This window comes from Salmo salar, chromosome ssa08 (assembly GCF_905237065.1).
Source record: "Salmo salar chromosome ssa08, Ssal_v3.1, whole genome shotgun sequence".
In the NCBI taxonomy this organism is placed as follows: Eukaryota; Metazoa; Chordata; class Actinopteri; order Salmoniformes; family Salmonidae; genus Salmo; species Salmo salar.
In genome coordinates, this window is record NC_059449.1 from 19,225,192 (window position 1) to 19,244,134 (window position 18,943).

At 46.4% G+C, this 18,943-nt stretch overlaps 1 protein-coding gene across 2 annotated transcripts; it reads right to left on the reverse strand.

The window, feature by feature from the left end:
* Nucleotides 1-73: 73 nt before the first annotated feature.
* Nucleotides 74-18,643, reverse strand: LOC106610403 (myotubularin-related protein 7). 2 transcript variants are annotated; one of them, XM_014209768.2, is made up of 14 exons: nucleotides 18,000-18,643; nucleotides 17,083-17,205; nucleotides 15,870-16,032; nucleotides 8,139-8,296; nucleotides 6,631-6,759; nucleotides 6,186-6,320; nucleotides 5,596-5,728; nucleotides 5,308-5,417; nucleotides 5,090-5,215; nucleotides 4,800-4,849; nucleotides 3,369-3,569; nucleotides 2,995-3,129; nucleotides 2,471-2,637; nucleotides 74-2,152 (listed from the first exon to the last, which is right to left on the reverse strand). In XM_014209768.2, the coding sequence occupies exons 1-14, from the start codon at nucleotides 18,024-18,026 to the stop codon at nucleotides 1,836-1,838; spliced, it is 1,974 nt and encodes a 657-aa protein (XP_014065243.2). In that variant the 5' UTR covers nucleotides 18,027-18,643; the 3' UTR covers nucleotides 74-1,835. The 2 variants fall into 2 exon arrangements, with proteins under 2 accessions (XP_014065243.2, XP_014065242.2); XM_014209767.2 differs by having other exon boundaries at nucleotides 2,511-2,637; nucleotides 18,000-18,642.
* Between the last annotated feature and the right edge of the window lie 300 nt (nucleotides 18,644-18,943).

The following is an 18,943-nucleotide window of genomic DNA, read 5'->3' on the forward strand; positions in this document are numbered from 1 at the left end:
AAATGCACAGTCATGTTCATAACCTCATGTACACTCTCTCGTTCTGTAAAAGAACGCGTTTTAAACCAGCACATCAAATGTCATTTCCCTTTGACAGGGAATGGAGTTTATTTCAGGTCATTTACAACAATGTATACAGTAAACACTAAGTACCACAGTGGAAAGGATATCCATTGGATTTAGCCATGTTGTTTTCCCAGGTTGACCATACAAGTGGTTTCTCAACAGTCTAATACTTAGCCTGGTCCCAGATCTGTTTGTGCTCTTACCAACTCCATTGCTCATTGTCAAGCCATGACAATTCCATAGACGGGTTGGTTGTTTAGCAACAAAACCGAGGCGTGTGCAACTATGGGGCAAAACAGACGTGGTTGGTTTAGATCGTTGACAACATGTAAACTATATTTAGTCTCCAATGTTTATTTAAAACATAAATAAAGTTCCACAATGAGTACTTGTCTCTCAAATACATTGTTACAGTTGTTGGTTAGCTAGCTAGCAAATGTTAGCCATATTAGCATAGATCAAAACAAGACATGGTATCAAGATGAAACTAGCCACCTAGGATCCCACGTATGGTTTCTTGTCATTGTTGCTAGTGATCTGGCCATCCAGAACCATAACACACGGCTTTCTGCCCCTTTGAAGCGCACACACATCTTTTCGTGCTGTTGTCAGCTAACCCGTCTGTAGGCAGTTGACAAGAGGACAGAAACAGAATGGCACACAGGCTAACTAATGCTACCGATCACAAAGAGATTTGACTTCCAATATCCACACCCACATACCATTCAGATTGAACCAATCTGTTGGCCATGCATTCTAAGTGGTGAGCTGGTGTTGATATTGGAACAAAGTTTCTAATGTATCCTAAGTGTTCATACTACAGCGCTAGTGAATGCACTCGTATACACAGTTAAATATACACATCAGTGGGAATTACCATCTGAAAAGTTTACCGCCGTTCAATGGGCTTTCCAAAGGAAAGAGTATGTCTCTCGATTCATTACTAATAAGCAGCAACTTTCACTTCATTTCAAGAATAAATAAAAGCCTAGTCATGGCAATGTGGACATTTATGTTTATCCAGGCTAGTTGAGAAGTGCAGTGTTTCTTCATTTGTGTGAGAAGGCAGGTTATCGGAACGAGACAGTAAACATAAAACTAGATTGGGCGGTGATAAATGTTCCAAGAACACGTGCCGTGTTTGACAGTGTTATCTGGGTCGTGTTCATAAGTGCAGAATGTAGCGAAATGTTTTGCAACAGCATTTCTTATTGGACAAGTTCAATAGTTTTCTGACCGTTTTTGTTCAGTGTTTTTGAACCTCCTGAACACGACCATGTTATACAACTGGGAAACATTGTAGCCTATATGCTTGTTCAGACTACAGAATGGACAAATGGATTTCAGATGCTTCTGATACTTTTGTTATCGATTTGTACAAACAAATGTACATTCGTTTTTTCCTGTTTTAAAATGTTGTACAGTACATTGTAACTCAACATAATAGCTTAAGACAAAATATTCTACACACAGTATTTTGCCTTTGCTGTAAACATTTGGTCCTGGAATATATTTGTTCACATTTTACACTAGTATGGGGTTAAAACATCTATTATGGCTACCCAGTGTTACCACAATACCCGGCAGGTGCTCACGTTGTGCTCCGATACTAACTACACAGAAACAAAACAAAAGAATCACAAGTAAAATCCAGTCCAATTGGCCCTGTCAAAAGAGACCTCTGTGATATTCAATTGTCAATGCAAAGTGCCCTCCGACAAGCCCCTCTTCAACCCTTCATTGATCACCATTTTCGCTCAGGCTGCGCACTAAATGGCCTCGTCGTCGCCGCCGCTGGAGGAGCGGCTGCTGAGGTCGGCCACGCCCGATTCCATGTCACTGCAAGCCGAGGAGAGGTCGTCGGGGTCAGGGCCAGGGCCCTTGGGGGGCCCCAAGGGCAGGATCATAGCCGGGCCCGGGGGCCCCCCCTGGGAGGGAAAATAGTCCTGAGGGTGGCTAGTGAAGGGGCCATCTCCAGTGGGAGGAGCCAGCCCACCTGGCCTGCATTCTTCCTCACACACTTTGTTGGTCTTCCTCTGACCCGCATTACCCTTAGTTTGATCCCCTTCATCAGGGCTGCAATCCTCTGGAAGATGGACAGATGAAAAGACAAGTGTTACCAGTAAGTCTGGGATAGAATATGAATGAATCACTATGTCTATAGACTACTAGCAGACTACTGTATATGTAACAGAAACCCTCCTGTTGAACGCCCCTCTGAGACACATTTTCTTTGACTTCATGGTGTTTGCCCCCTCCCCTGTAAAAACCCAACGATATAGTTGTTAAAACAGCATAAACTAGTTAATAGTAATTCATAATGATAATAATACATTGATAAACTTGTAAATTGCCCTTAAAGAGCAGCGTTCATTGGGAGCGTTACGCGAGCGTGTCTGTATGCCTTGTTTGGTGCCCGGGTGGGCCGTCCCTCCCGGTGCTACCTCCTGGTGATTGGTCAGCTCCTCCTCCAGCTGCTGAGTCTCCTCCCTGACGGCTGTCAGTAAGTCGGTGGGCATCTGGCGCGGGGGCGCGCTCTTCTCCACACGGTTATACATGCCCTTCCACATCCTTGGAGACAAGATACACCGTACTACAACTATTGAACAAACTCTCTGGATCTAAACCATACTACAACTATTGAACAAACTCTCTGGATCTAAACCGTACTACAACTATTGAACAAACTCTCTGGATCTAAACCGTACTACAACTATTGAACAAACTCTCTGGATCTAAACCGTACAATGAAGTAAAGTGCTTTCTACAACAGGCTACCATCTGATGGATTTGAGGGTTTTAACCCAAAACCCTTCGTCTCAGATGTACCCGAAGACACAAAGTAAATAAAAACCATTCAGTGTCCCAGTCCTAGCTTTTTCACTCTTGTTTTCCCAGTGAGGCCACTGAGAGGGTGCAGTAACTCACTTGAAGCAGTAGGGGGTGGTGTTTGGCCGTAGCATCCCCTGAGTCTGGGTGTGGTCAGCCCTGTACAAGGGGTTGGCGTACTGTGCCCTGTCCTTCCACAGCTGGGGCCACAGGGAGTGAGTCCTCTCACGCAACCTGACCAACGTTGGAGAAAACCAAACCAGATGTGATACATGAGAGGGGTTACAGTACAGAAGAGCTTGCTGTAAGAAAGGCAGAGACCTGCATGGAATGGGATTGTAGCGGCCTTATGAACCACAAGGTTGTTAGCCCGCTGAGCTAACACAAGTATTCACGCCTCAGGCAAGATTATTTGTGTAACACAAGCACGGTTCACTGAACTACCTCCGTCACATTGGCGCCCTCAGTCTCACCCCATGTCCCTCCTCTCCTTCTGGCTGTTGCCCAGGAAGTTGCCGTACTGGCAGGAGTAGACGTGTCTGTGCAGCTGGACCAGGAAGCGCTCGTTGAACTCAAAGGCACAGGGGAACTGTTCTGACAGCTGCCACACACACTCCAGGAACTGGTCTATCACCGGGGACACCTCCTTAGGATCACCTTCCAGATGGCTGTACCTGCAGAGAAGGAAAGACTGCAGCTTAAAACACTTTCATAAGGAGTTTAAAGCGGCAATCAGCAGTAGAAACAATAACGAAGCGGTCTCGCTGCCCCTGGTTTGGTGAAAAGCTGAGGGATGTAACCCCTCTCAAACTCATAGACAGAGCTATGGATGCAAGGATTGACCGTCCTTAAAAACAAAATTATAGTTTTTACCATGTTTTGAGGCTATATAGTGTTTGTTTATATTTTCTTAGATTACAAACGTTGGAGTAAAACAAGCTTCTATTTTCGCCACTGCTGATTGCCCCTTTAGAGCAGATTTAAAGAACTGTGAGGGAAATGTTATGTATCGACTCAATGCTACTTTCTAATAACTAATTAGAATGGTTCATGCAGGTGACTGACTGATCGTCTATGGAGGAATCCTCACTATCACTGTTCCTCAACTTGGCAGTACGCCCAGAATATTGCTATGGGAACAACCAAGGTATCTCAGAGATAGAGAGCCTCGTGAGGTATTGGTCAGTCACATGTGTGAGCCACCGGTAGTGATTAATTAATTATGCTAAATCATGCAAATATAACTTGTCTGTGTATAGCCGTATATAAGACAACTGCTGGGACTGCCCCAGCGGAGCTTCTGACAGACCTGTACGGTGTGCAGAGTTTGTTGTCACCTCTCCAGCTTGCTGATAATAAAGAGTGATTCATTTTAAGATTGGCTTCAGGTGCCCCTGGTGTTGAATTTCCACCACAGAACAAATAGGTAATCCTGGGGCGTTGTCATGGCAATTTTATAACCCACTGGTTAAACAGTAATGCCTCTAGGCAACTGCCTCAAGGTCAGTTACCTTTCTAATCTAGCCAATGACTTCAACTGATAAGAGAACATGCACAGACTGGAGTGGAACACCTCAAAGATGTGGAATAACTCTACTTCACCAATCCTAACTGAAATCCGAGACGGACAGTCGCTGCTAAAGCGGCTGAATTTCACAGGGGTTATGATCTGACCTGAGTGCAGCACACATGGCGGACATGTGGCGAGAGGGTCTGAAAGCGCTCGCGGCGGACACGGTGCGTAGGTCGGACACGCTGTATGATGTCTTTGACAAATGCACTTCTCGTTCTGATGAAGGACTCTACTTGAGAAGGTAAAATACATGGCACTGCAGGGACCTTCATTCTACCAAACGGTAGAGTTAGGAGTTGGGTTCTTAGACAAACGTGTGGGACGGACTGACCTGTGTGAAAACTTGTGACCGAACGACACCCAGTCCCTCTCGATTAGCAGCTAAAAGACAGGAAGAAGAGATTAAGTCAGTCTTTCTTGCACCCGACGGGCCAGTTTCCCAGACCAAGATGATGTCTAGTCCTGGACTAAAGCGCATTCTTCATGGAGACTCCACGGTGCGGACAACTGGCCCCACGTGTGCTAACTATATCTCTGGATGGGATCACAGTAGAAGAGGGAATGTATGTGCCATGACGTAGACTGTAGATAGTGTGTGATGAACGGAAGCTAAAGCCTTACCATGAGTCCCTTCATAGTCCTGTAGTAAGGCTCCAGGAGAACGCTGGCTACAGAGCAGGCCTGGGCCGTCCTGTCCCAACCGTCCGAACAGTGGACCACCACACTGATACCCTCCTCCGCAACCGCCTACACACACATCACAGTATGACATTATTGAAATTGATACCCATTGTGTGTGTGTGTGTGTGTGCTCGCGCGCCCCGCCCAGTGTGTATCACCTTGGCGATGAAGACGCCTGCGTCCAGCACGGCTTTGATGTGCTTCAGCCAACCGGAGCTCTCCAGCCCCCACAGGAAGTCACCCATGGAGGGAGTCTTGAGCTCGCCCACTATAGGGTGAACGCAGGAAGAGAGGGCAGTCAGTCATGCATACACACATACAATGTGGGACATTCACAAGCCAACCCAAAGGAATGCATGAACCTGACAACTGAGTAGGAATACTGACTGACGTTCAGTAGAACGTCGGCCATGGTTGGAAGAGAAAGGGAAAGAGGAAGTCATTACCGTCAATGATCTTCTGCTGGCTGTTCCTCATCACGTGGATGTTCTCGATGCCGATGAACTGCAGTTTGATGTTGGTGTAGTGGTCCTCGTTCTCATAGCCTTTTCCAGCCGCCCGGTTGGCCATCGCATTCAACTGGAGAGAGGTGATAATCATTATAACACAATACAGTCAAAAACATACTGTTGACGACATCATTACATGTTACATTTGTAGTCTTTTAACAGACGCTCTTATCCAGAGCGACTTACAGGAGCCATTAGGGTTAAGTGTCTCGCTCAAGGGCACGTCTACAGATTTTTCACCTAGTTGGCTCGTGGATTCGCACCAGCGACCTTTCGGGTTACTGGCCCAACGCTTTTGACCGCTAGGCTACCTGCCGCCCATTGATATTCAGCTTTAAATCGACAAAGCCTGGAAAGAGCCTACAGTCTGAGAGGCAACATGTGGACGGTGGATGGATCAGATGTCCACCCAAGTCAAGGAGGCTTCAAGGAAAACAAAACGTCATTCATGTACCATTACTCCCCCATTGAACTTACAGTATATCAACACTTCCTGACCCCAGGGTCTATCTATGGTGACCTCTGACCTTTGGCCTGGTGTCCACCACGTAGATGTAGTCGCTGCCCGGGTTGGACTTCATGATGGCCTCCAGCATTTGTTCATCCTCCTGGGAGCGGGCGCTGAAGCCGGACAGGGGCTGACTACAGCGGCAGATAGCAGCCTGGGAGAAGAAGGGGTCAGACGCTGAAGTGACTGGTGATGACATCCAGCTCAGAGGAAGAGGTGGTGTTTAACACTACTCATACAGTGCTAGTATCCTGCGTGTGTCTTGGCATGCCAAGCAAAAGCCCACATTTAAACAGTCATGAAAGTCATTTGAAATTTTTAAACAGAAAACACAATATTCAGACCCATGACTGGTTCAGGCATAAGAATGAAACATGACGAATCACCTAAATTAAACAAACATAAAACAACTGTCTAGACTCAACCCACTCCATTGACCCAGATAGTATGCCCCATCCACTCACTAGGGTATCCTGGTGGAAGTACGTAAGGACAGGTAAACGCCCTCGGCTCCGGAACTTAGAGCTCCCCACGATGACTGGAGGTGTGGCCGACTTTGGCACAAACAGCTCTGATGGGTACGTGTCACACACCTGCAGGCAGAGAGAGAAAGTCTTTAGAAGAGGAGGACTATAACACTAACCAGCGGTTGGAACCGGTTCACAGAACAGAACAGAAAACTGAAAAAGAGCAAAAAATGTCAAGGAACAGAAACGGAACCTAGAACGAAAATGAACCCAACTGTTCCGGAACAGAACCGGTTAATAACGTTATTTTACGTTCCAGGCATTTTTGTTTCTAGTCCCACAACAAAACGCAACAAAACACCTATGCAAAGCACTCACTCTGTCACTCAAACATAGTCTAGTGTCTGCCTGCAAACTGAAAATCTTTTCCTGTGCGTGTGCTTGTTTGGCTACTCCCCCCTACGAAGCATAGGCTACTGTACTGACGTTACAAGCTTGATTCAGAAGATGGGGAGAGAGATTTTTATTTGGCTAGAGAAGAATGGATGAACTTTTTCAATGCTAGTTAAGGATAATTTAGGGTTAGTTATCACGTGTCACGTTGGATTTATTAACTACAACATAGTAAGATGTGTTTATAATTCTGGTGCCGCTCTGCACACACAAGCTTGTTAGCTAGCTAGCTCAAAGGACATTCAAAGTTCCTCCATAGAAGCTGCTCCTCCTAGGTATAATTCTGTGGACCTAATTCAGATAATGCATCATAACTTCGCTTCAAGCCTCCTCAACCCTCTCGCTCTCTCCCCATCCACAAAATTTCAGTCGCATGTTGTGCCATAGGCTACACTTGTCTGTCCATCATGCATGTAAACAACTAGCTTACCTGCTCTATCCACACTGATTGGTTAAGTAATTGAATGAGCTACCTGTTAAACACTGTTGATTTCACAGGTTAAAAAGGGAACACAAAGGAACGATATAAACTGGTCCTTTATTTGGCTTGGAACCGGTTCAGAACTTTATTTTGCTGGTCGGAACAGTGGAATGAAACAATTTTTAAAATTCTGTTCAGAACAAAACGATTGGAAAATTATTTAAGTTCCAACCCCTGCTACTAACCCAATAGTCAATATCAGACCCAGACTGAACAAACCCAGTACTCAACATCAGATCAGGACTATCAACACCAGAAAAATCAGCAGAGGACTGTACTAACCCTGTACTAACCATCTGATTGGGACTATAGTGGTTAAAGTCAGAAGAGGACTGTACTAACCCTGTAGTCACTATCTGATTGGGACTATAGTGGTTAAAATCAGAAGAGGACTGTACTAACCCTGTACTAACCATCTGATTGGGACTATAGTGGTTAAAATCAGAAGAGGACTGTACTAACCCTGTACTCACTATCTGATTGGGACTATAGTGGTTAAAATCAGCAGAGGACTGTACTAACCATCTGATTGGGACTATAGTGGTTAAAATCAGAAGAGGACTGTACTAACCCTGTACTCGCTGTTGGCTGGCGTGCTGACCCAGAGGTTGTTGGGCACGCCCATGCGTCTGTAGTCCGCCTGCAGGTCTAGGAAACTCCAGGACTCCTCCCTCTCCTCCTTGTTGGCGTTGGGGTTGATGGACAAGCAGTAGAGCTCGCTATATTTCTCTGGGCGAAACAGATAGAAACAAATTATCATATTTGATCATTAATCATGTTAAAATCAGCTAAAATCATGTTGGGATTGTATTGAAGGACAGAACAGTAGAGCTCACAGTAAATCTCTTGTGGACAACAGAGAAACAATACAGCAGTCTATCAAAGGATCATACTATGATTCAGATTCATTTAACCACTACACAAAAAATGTATTGGCAGCCTGGGCTGTTTCAGTAAAGTTTAACTGAAGTCACAGAAACAGGTCACTGCCATCGGCATCCATTGAACAAGTGAGTCATTCAAACAGAAGGACAGAAACCCATTTCATCAACTTTACTATCCCACTGGGGAAAGGTTTTCTTGCAGTACCGCAGATATAGACAACAAACAGCTGTTACTGCTGTTACTAGGCCACTGGTCCAACTAACCCTCCCCTTATGCCCATAACCTTTGAGGTGAACCTAACCCTGAAAACGTACAGTACACCCTCCTGACCACACTAAGCCCAGGGTCGTGATCAGCAGGGCAAACTGATCCAAGAGCATCCTGACCGCTGCTCTCTTATGTACCAAGCTACACTCTGCTGTTAAAACAACAATTCAGGTAGTATGTTTTTTTATTGTACCAGGTAAGTTGACTGAGAAGAACAGCAACGACCTGGAGGATAATTACAGGGGATGAATGAGCAATTGGAAGCTGGGAATGATTAGGTGGCCATGATGGTATGAGGGCCAGATTGGGAATTTAGCCAGGACACTTATGATCTTTAGTGACCATAGAGTAAGGACACCCGTTTAACGTCCCATCCGAAAGACGGCACCATAAACGTTAAAAGTTCCGGAACTCCAATTTGAGCAGCAGCAGCTGAAAAATGAGCTCCTACAAATATTGAAATTTACATGGTTTTTAGAGTGAAGTACATCGGAAAAAAGCAAAAGAAAACTGCAAGACTGAATAGGAGAAAAAACAAGCAACAAACAAAGAAGATAGGCTTTTGAAAAATAACTATTTTTCATAAAATTGTAGTTATCTTAGCAAGCTGAATTGTTTACCAGTTGCTAAGCAGTTGCTAGGGACTCTTTTGGAAGAAGCTAGCTAGCTAACGAAGAACAACAAAGAATATCTAGTTAACAGAAGAAAAGAAAGTGAAAATCAGGACAGAAGAAAAAGGATATCAAAGTGAAACAGTTCTCTAAAGACACAGGAGACAATAATACAAGAAACAACACTTCTGTAGCTTGTCAACTATGTGTCTGTCTATCCCTGTTCTCTCCTCTCTGCACAGGCCATACAAACGCTTCACACCGCGTGGCCGCTGCCACTCTAACCTGGTGGTCCCAGCGCGCACGACCCACGTGGAGTTCCAGGTCTCCGGCAGCCTCTGGAACTGCCGGTCTGCAGCCAACAAGGCTGAGTTCATCTCAGCCTATGCTACCCTCCAGTCCCTAGACTTCCTGGCGCTGACGGAAACATGGATTACCACAGATAACACTGCTACTCCTACTGCTCTCTCTTCGTCTGCCCACGTTTTCTCGCATACACCTAGAGCATCGAGCCAGCGGGGTGGTGGCACTGGAATCCTCATCTCTCCCAAGTGGACATTCTCTCTTTCTCCCCTGACCCATCTGTCTATCTCCTCATTTGAATTCCATGCTGTCACAGTTACCAGCCCTTTCAAGCTTAACATCCTTATCATTTATCGCCCTCCAGGTTCCCTTGGAGAGTTCATCAATGAGCTTGACGCCTTGATAAGTTCCTTTCCTGAGGATGGCTCACCTCTCACAGTTCTGGGTGACTTTAACCTCCCCACGTCTACCTTTGACTCATTCCTCTCTGCCTCCTTCTTTCCACTCCTCTCCTCTTTTGACCTCACCCTCTCACCTTCCCCCCCCTACTCACAAGGCAGGCAATACGCTTGACCTCATCTTTACTAGATGCTGTTCTTCCACTAATCTCATTGCAACTCCCCTCCAAATCTCCGACCACTACCTTGTATCCTTTTCCCTCTTGCTCTCATCCAATACTTCTCACTCTGCCCCTACTCGGATGGTATTGCGCCGTCCCAACCTTCGCTCTCTCTCTCCCGCTACTCTCTCCTCTTCCATCCTATCATCTCTTCCCTCTGCTCAAACCTTCTCCAACCTATCTCCTGATTCTGCCTCCTCAACCCTCCTCTCCTCCCTTTCTGCATCCTTTGATTTTCTCTGTCCCCTATCCTCCAGGCCGGCTCGGTCCTCCCCGTCCTGCTCCGTGGCTCGACGACTCACTACGAGCTCACAGAACAAGGCTCCGGGCAGCCGAGCGGAAATGGAGGAAAACTTCGCCTCCCCTGCGGACCTGGCATCCTTTCACTCACTCCTCTCTACATTCTCCTCTTCTGTCTCTGCTGCTAAAGCCACTTTCTACCACTCTGAATTCCAAGCATCTGCCTCTAACCCTAGGAAGCTCTTTGCTACCTTCTCCTCCCTCCTGAATCCTCCTTCCCAAGCCCCTCCTCCCTCTCTGCGGATGACTTCGTCAACCATTTTGAAAAGAAGGTTGACGATATCCGATCCTCGTTTGCTAAGTCAAACGACACCGCTGGTCCTGCTCACACTGCCCTACCCTGTGCTTTGACCTCTTTCTCCCCTCTCTCTCCAGATGAAATCTCGCGTCTTGTGACGGCCGGCCGCCCAACAACCTGCCCACTTGACCCTATCCCCTCCTCTCTTCTCCAGACCATTTCCGGAGACCTTCTCACCTCGCTCATCAACTCATCCTTGACCGCTGGCTACGTCCCTTCCGTCTTCAAGAGAGCGAGAGTTGCACCCCTTCTGAAAAAACCTACACTCGATCCCTCCGATGTCAACAACTACAGACCAGTATCCCTTCTTTCTTTTCTCTCCAAAACTCTTGAACGTGCCGTCCTTGGCCAGCTCTCCTGCTATCTCTCTCAGAATGACCTTCTTGATCCTAATCAGTCAGGTTTCAAGACTGCGCATTCAACTGAGACTGCTCTTCTCTGTGTCACGGAGGCTCTCCACACTGCTATAGCTAACTCTCTCTCCTCTGCTCTCATCCTTCTAGACCTATCTGCTGCCTTTGATACTGTGAACCATCAGATCCTCCTCTCCACCCTCTCCGAGTTGGGCATCTCCGGCGCGGCCCACGCTTGGATTGCGTCCTACCTGACAGGTCGCTCCTACCAGGTGGCGTGGCGAGAATCTGTCTCCGCACCATGCGCTCTCACCACTGGTGTCCCCCAGGGCTCTGTTCTAGGCCCTCTCCTATTCTCGCTATACACCAAGTCACTTGGCTCTGTCATATCCTCACATGGTCTCTCCTATCATTGCTATGCAGACGACACACAATTAATCTTCTCCTTTCCCCCTTCTGATAACCAGGCGGTGAATCGCATCTCTGCATGTTTGTCAGACATATCAGTGTGGATGACGGATCACCAGCTCAAGCTGAACCTCGGCAAGACGGAGCTGCTCTTCCTCCCGGGGAAGGACTGCCCGTTCCATGATCTCGCCATCACGGTTGACAACTCCCTTGTGTCCTCCTCCCAGAGTGCTAAGAACCTTGGCGTGATCCTGGACAACACCCTGTCGTTCTCCACTAACATCAAGGCGGTGACCCGATCCTGTAGGTTCATGCTCTACAACATTCGCAGAGTACGACCCTGCCTCACACAGGAAGCGGCGCAGGTCCTAATCCAGGCACTTGTCATCTCCCGTCTGGATTACTGCAACTCGCTGTTGGCTGGGCTCCCTGCCTGTGCCATTAAACCCCTACAACTCATCCAGAACGCCGCAGCCCGTCTGGTGTTCAACCTTCCCAAGTTCTCTCACGTCACCCCGCTCCTCCGCTCTCTCCACTGGCTTCCAGTTGAAGCTCGCATCCGCTACAAGACCATGGTGATTGCCTACGGAGCTGTGAAGGGAACGGCACCTCCATACCTTCAGGCTCTGATCAGGCCCTACACCCAAACAAGGGCACTGCGTTCATCCACCACTGGCCTGCTGGCCCCCCTACCTCTGAGGAAGCACAGTTCCCGCTCAGCCCAGTCAAAACTGTTCGCTGCTCTGGCACCCCAATGGTGGAACAAGCTCCCTCACGACGCCAGGACAGCGGAGTCAATCACCACCTTCCGGAGACACCTGAAACCCCACCTCTTTAAGGAATACCTAGGATAGGATAAAGTAACCCTTCTAACCCCCCCCCCTTAAAAGATTTAGATGCACTATTGTAAAGTGGTTGTTCCACTGGATATCATAAGGTGAATGCACCATTTTGTAAGTCGCTCTGGATAAGAGCGTCTGCTAAATGACTTAAATGTAATGTAAATGTAATAAACAGGGCAATGTCCCTGGGGCATTGGGATAAAATATGTTTTTTTATATATTCAGTGCATTCGAAAAGTATTCAGACCCCTTGACTTTTTCCATATTTTGTTACGTTAGTCCTATTCTAAAATTGATTAAATTGTATTTTTTCCTCATAAATCTACATACAATACCCCATAATGACAAAGCAAAAACAGTGTTTTCAGGATGTTTGCATATGTTTTAAAAATAAAAAACTGAAATATCACATTTACATAAGTATACAGACAATTTACTTAGGACTTTGTTGAAACACCTTTGGCAGCGATTACAGCCTCAAGTCTTCTTGGGTATGATGCTACAAGTTTGGCAAAACTGTATTTGGGGAGTTTCTCCCATTCTTCACTGCAGATCCTCTCAAGCTCTGTCAGGTTGGATGGGGAGCATCGCTGCACAGCTATTTTACGGTCTTTCCAGAGATGTTCGATTGGGTTCAAGTCCGGGCTCTGGCTAGGCCACTCAAGGATATTCACAGACTTGTCCCAAAGCCACTCCTGCATTGTCTTGGCTTTGTGCTTAGGGTTGTTGTCCTGTTGGAAGGTGAACCTTCAGCCCAGTCTGAGGTCCTGAGCGCTCTGTAGCAGGTTGTCATCAAGGATCTCTCTGTACTTTGCTCCGTTCATCTGACTTGTCTCCCAGTCCCTGCCGCTGAAAAACATCACCACAGCATGATGCTGCCACCACCATGCTTCACCGTAAGGATGGTGCCAGGTTTCCTCCAGACGTAACGCTTGGCATTCAGGCCAAAGAGTTAAATCTTGGTTTCATCAGACCAGAGAATCTTGTTCATCATGGTCTAAGAGTCTTTAGGTGCCTTTTGGCAAACTCCAAGCGGGCTGTCATGTGCCTTTTACTGAGAAGTGACTTCTGTCTGGCCACTCTACCGTTAAGGTCTGATTGGTGGCGAGCTGCAGAGATGGTTGTCCTTCTGGAAGGTTCTCCCATCTCCACAGAGGAACTCTGGAGCTTTGTCAGAGTGACCATCGGGTTCTTGTTCACCTCCCTGACCAAGGCCCTTCTCCCCTGATTGCTCAGTTTGGCTGGGCGGCCAGCTCTAGGAAGACTCTTGGTGGTTCCAAACTTCTTCCATTTTTAGAATGATGGAGGCCACTGTTCTTTTTGGTACCCTTCCCCAGACCTCATGGCTTGGTTTTTGCTCTGACATGCACTGTCAACTGTGGGACCTTACATAGACAGGTGTGTCCCTTCCAAATCATGTCCAATCAATTGAATTTACCACAACCTGTTTCCGCTTTGTCATTATGGGGTATTGTGTGTAGATTGATGAGGGAAAAAAATTATTGAATCCATTTTAGAACAATGCTGTAACGTAATAAAATGTGGAAAAAGTCAAGGGGTCTGAATACTTTCCGAATGCACTGTATATATATATACACTGCTCAAAAAAATAAAGGGAACACTTAAACAACACAATGTAACTCCAAGTCAATCACACTTCTGTGAAATCAAACTGTCCACTTAGGAAGCAACACTGATTGACAATAAATTTCACATGCTGTTGTGCAAATGGAATAGACAACAGGTGGAAATTATAGGCAATTAGCAAGACACCCCCAATAAAGGAGTGGTTCTGCAGGTGGGGACCACAGACCACTTCTCAGTTCCTATGCTTCCTGGCTGATGTTTTGGTCACTTTTGAATGCTGGCAGTGCTTTCACTCTAGTGGTGCATGAGACGGAGTCTACAACCCACACAAGTGGCTCAGGTAGTGCAGCTCATCCAGGATGGCACATCAATGCGAGCTGTGGCAAGAAGGTTTGCTGTGTCTGTCAGCGTAGTGTCCAGAGCATGGAGGCGCTACCAGGAGACAGGCCAGTACATCAGGAGACGTGGAGGAGGCCGTAGGAGGGCAACAACCCAGCAGCAGGACCGCTACCTCCGCCTTTGTGCAAGGAAGAGCAGGAGAAGCACTGCCAGAGCCCTACAAAATGACCTCCAGCAGGCCACAAATGTGCATGTGTCTACTCAAACGGTCAGAAACAGACTCCATGAGGGTGGTATGAGGGCCCGACGTCCACAGGTGGGGGTTGTGCTTACAGCTCAACACCGTGCAGGACGTTTGGCATTTGCCAGAGAACACCAAGATTGGCAAATTCGCCACTGGCGCCCTGTGCTCTTCACAGATGAAAGCAGGTTCACACTGAGCACGTGACAGAGGTGACAGAGTCTGGAGATGCCGTAGAGAACGTTCTGCTGCCTGCAACATCCTCCAGCATGACCGGTTTGGCGGTGGGTCAGTCATGGTGTAGGGTGGCATTTCTTTGGGGGGGCCGCACAGCTCTCCATGTGCTCGCCAGATGTAGCCTGACTGCCATTAGGTACCGAGATGAGATCCTCAGACCCCTTGTGAGACCATATGCTGGTGCGGTTGGCCCTAGGTTCCTCCTAATGCAAGACAATGCTAGACCTCATGTGGCTGGAGTGTGTCAGCAGTTCCTGCAAGAGGAAGGCATTGATGCTATGGACTGGCCCGCCCGTTCCCCAGACCTGAATCCAATTGAGCACATCTGGGACATCATGTCTCGCTCCATCCACCAACGCCACGTTGCACCACAGTCTGTCCAGGAGTTGGCGGATGCTTTAGTCCAGGTCTGGGAGGAGATCCCTCAGGAGACCATCCGCCACCTCATCAGGAGCATGCCCAGGCGTTGTAGGGAGGTCATACAGGCACGTGGAGGCCACACACACACTACTGAGCCTCATTTTGACTTGTTTTAAGGACATTACATCAAAGTTGGATCAGCCTGTAGTGTGGTTTTCCACTTTAATTTTGAGCGTGACTCCAAATCCAGACCTCCATGGGTTGATAAATTGGATTTCCAATGATTATTTTTGTGTGATTTTGTTGTCAGCACATTCAACTATGTAAAGAAAAAAGTATTTAATAAGATTATTTCTTTCATTCAGATCTAGGATGTGTTGTTTAAGTGTTCCCTTTATTTTTTTGAGCAGTGTATTTAAAAAAATAATAATTTACCAGAGGAAAAAGGGCCTCCTACTGGCCCTCCAACACCACTTCCAGCAGCATCTGGTCTCCCATCCAGGACCAACCCTGCTTAACTTCAGAGGCAAGCCAGCAGTGGCCAGGTGGTATGCTCCTGGCAGTACCTCCTTGTTCCATTCCAATTCAGAGTTTTCTCCCTACTGAACAGGACCCAGGTGAATGGGTTCTTAGAGGTGATAGTCTCTCTCACCTGGGTGAGACAGGCGTGCGAGCGAGGCCTGGACATCCATGGCGTCCCTCTCCTGGGGGATGAGCAGCTGAACCACCTGGAAGTTCTTAGTGTGGACGACCAGGTGGCTTCCTGAAGGGGTGGTTGGCGGCCGCTCCACACTGGCCACCATGCTGTGGAGCACCTGTCAATGACAACCGAGAACTCTCACAGACGGTCCCAATTGGCTCCCCTCCCCTTGGCAACAACTAACCCTTTGACGTTTGCAGATCTGTAAGGGGATGGCAATATGGTGGAAGCTCTACCACTACACTGCTGATACCTATCCAGATCCCTCAGATCTGCAAACATCAAAGGGTTAGGGCCAATGGTAAGGGGGCCGGCTGTCACAGTGGCATCTATTGCTAAGTTGAAAACACAAGTTCTGGAAGTGGAAGGGTAGGCAAGTTTTTCTTTAGTTTTTACTTTTCACTCAGATTACTCAACCACATCAGTCATCTGTCAATAATGGACAGCATACATTATTACATAAGTATTTGTTTAGTGTTATCATAAGCAATGCATTTAATAACTGACAAATGACATTTTTACTAAACTATAGTTTTCATGAGGCTAAGAGAACATGTTGCAGTTTTAAAGCAAATTTCCTGCATTTCTACACTTTTTTGGCTTGGGGCTGGGAAGAAAATGTTCTATTTTATAGCTCATCATGCCTTTGTTCATATTATGCCATGAGGCTGAGAATTTGTTTTTCAGTTTTAAAGCAAATTTCCTGCTATTCTACACATTTGTCATGAGGCTGAGAGACAATTTAGATGATTTTAAAGCTGATTTCCTGTAATTCTACAAATGTTGCTATTATATGCTATCTGGGGGCCCACGACCTCCAGGGGGGCCCCAACCATCTGTGCCTGTTCGGGAATCCGGCCCTGAGAAAAGGGTTCCACTCCTGTTCACTTCAGTAGGCCTAAATACACAGACAAATCTCACATCATGTGTATGAAGGAGATATCCATTAAAGAGGAAATGTATTGGATGCGGTCCATTGACTTGAGGTGAGTCTCCAAAGTGCCCCAGCAAATCAATACTATCTTTCTGAGAAGGCAGGAAGGAAGCCACACACAGGGTAGATAGGGGGGTTGTGTCAGAACAGTGTCAGGCCAGACGACTTGTGATAGGTCTCGTGTCAGAATGGGGTCTGTCTAAACAACTGGTATCACTTCCTGGCTCCTACCCAAGTCTCTCTGCGTGTCTCTGGGTTGTTCTCCACGAAGATGGTGTGTGTGGCGGAGAGGTACAGCGTCCCCACCGTGGCTTTCCTAGGGGCCGTACGGTCAATCAGGCGGACATTCTCCACCTATAGGGCCACAGACACAAAAACACACAAGTATAAATGGGGTCAAAACGGCATGTAATCATATCTATAGGCTATAAGTGTGTGACTGACTGTATTGGTGGAGGCATATATTCTCATAAAAACAAGGTTATTATAGAACTACAGCTTCCCTGTAGAGCATGGTGTTTGCAACGCCAGGGTTGTGGGTTCGATTCCCACGGGGGGCCAGCCCAGAAAAAAAATGTATGAAATGTATGCATTCACTACTGTAAGTCGCTCTGGATAAGAGCGTCTGCTAAATGACTAAAATGTAAACTCATTGTTTACACATGTTGTCGTTGTAGATATGAATGTCTGAGATTCTGCAATGTTCTAACTGTTTCATTGAAGTAACCTACCGCAGGATTCTGTAACAATGTGTCCTTATTGAGGCCTATTGCCTTTATACTAGAATCCACTGTGGATAAATGCCCGCGGCAGACTAGAATAAACATCAAGAAGCCAGATAAAGAATGAAACGGATTGTGCAAATTCTAATGTCAAGATTTACAGGCATGCCATCATATGAGCAATGTTTTTGAGTGTTAATTTTTGCAACAGTTTAACCAGGAAAATACATTGCGGAGAATATAATGGTAATCTTTTCAGGAACCCTGAATGTACGGGCCGTTGGTGGATACATGAGAAAGGGGATGGCACGAATCAGCAACGTTGTCACATCTTTAGAAGACGCAACTGAAATGCGGTTTCATTTAGGAATAGGACTAACTATACTCAAAGAATAGGATGGAAATGAAAATATAGGGTTTGCTTACCTTTGGCGTTCGGATGTGCTCCATCATGGACCGCTTCGATCAAAATGGTGCGCGTGGAAATAATCCGAGGTCCTGGTTTTGTGTTTTAAAAATAGAGGATCTTGGCTCAGCACAAAAATCGCGCACAATTCATATTCTCTGTGCGTTGGTTATTAGATGGGGCGCCTCGCAAGTATGCCATGGTTCCCCCTATCCTATTCTGTACAATAGGAGAATCACCCTGCATCCACTCGGGTACGGTCGTCACTAGTTACCACAGCCACAAAGTCATAAACCCCGCCTATTTCTACAATTTATCTGATTAAAATGTGATTTTAAACTTGACCTTAACCGTAACTTTAACCATGATGCTAACCTTATGCCTAACCCTGACCTTGAATGAGGACCAAAATGCTCATTTTTGTTTTCATACATTTTTACGATATAACTTTGTGGCTGTGCTATCTAGTGGAAACCCAACAACACAGATCTTATTGGCAAGTATTGGCCGTGTTCGAGAGCATCAAAACGACTGCAGGCGACTGCCGACTGACTTATCTACAAATCACGTTTCATCATAAATAACGACTCACTACTAATTGTAGATCATTCAGTCGATATTTACCCATGATACATTGCGATGTTGATCCTCTCGAACACGGCCATTACCTCCCAACGGCGCCTGCGCACATCACATCACTATACGCAATCTTTGGGACGTTCCTACCCTAAATCCTTACCTTACCCTAACCATTTTAAATGTAAACTTCGGAGGGGATCAGCTCATATCCCAGGGCGATTATTATTAATTTTTTTTAAAATAAAAGTATTCTAAAGAATACCTTTACATTTTGAGATGAATGACCCAAATTTAAATGTGAAATGTATCAATATATTTTGCCGTTTAGCCTATTTAATCTTTATAGTTACGTTATTCAAATATTAGCCTGTCTGTGTGTGTACAC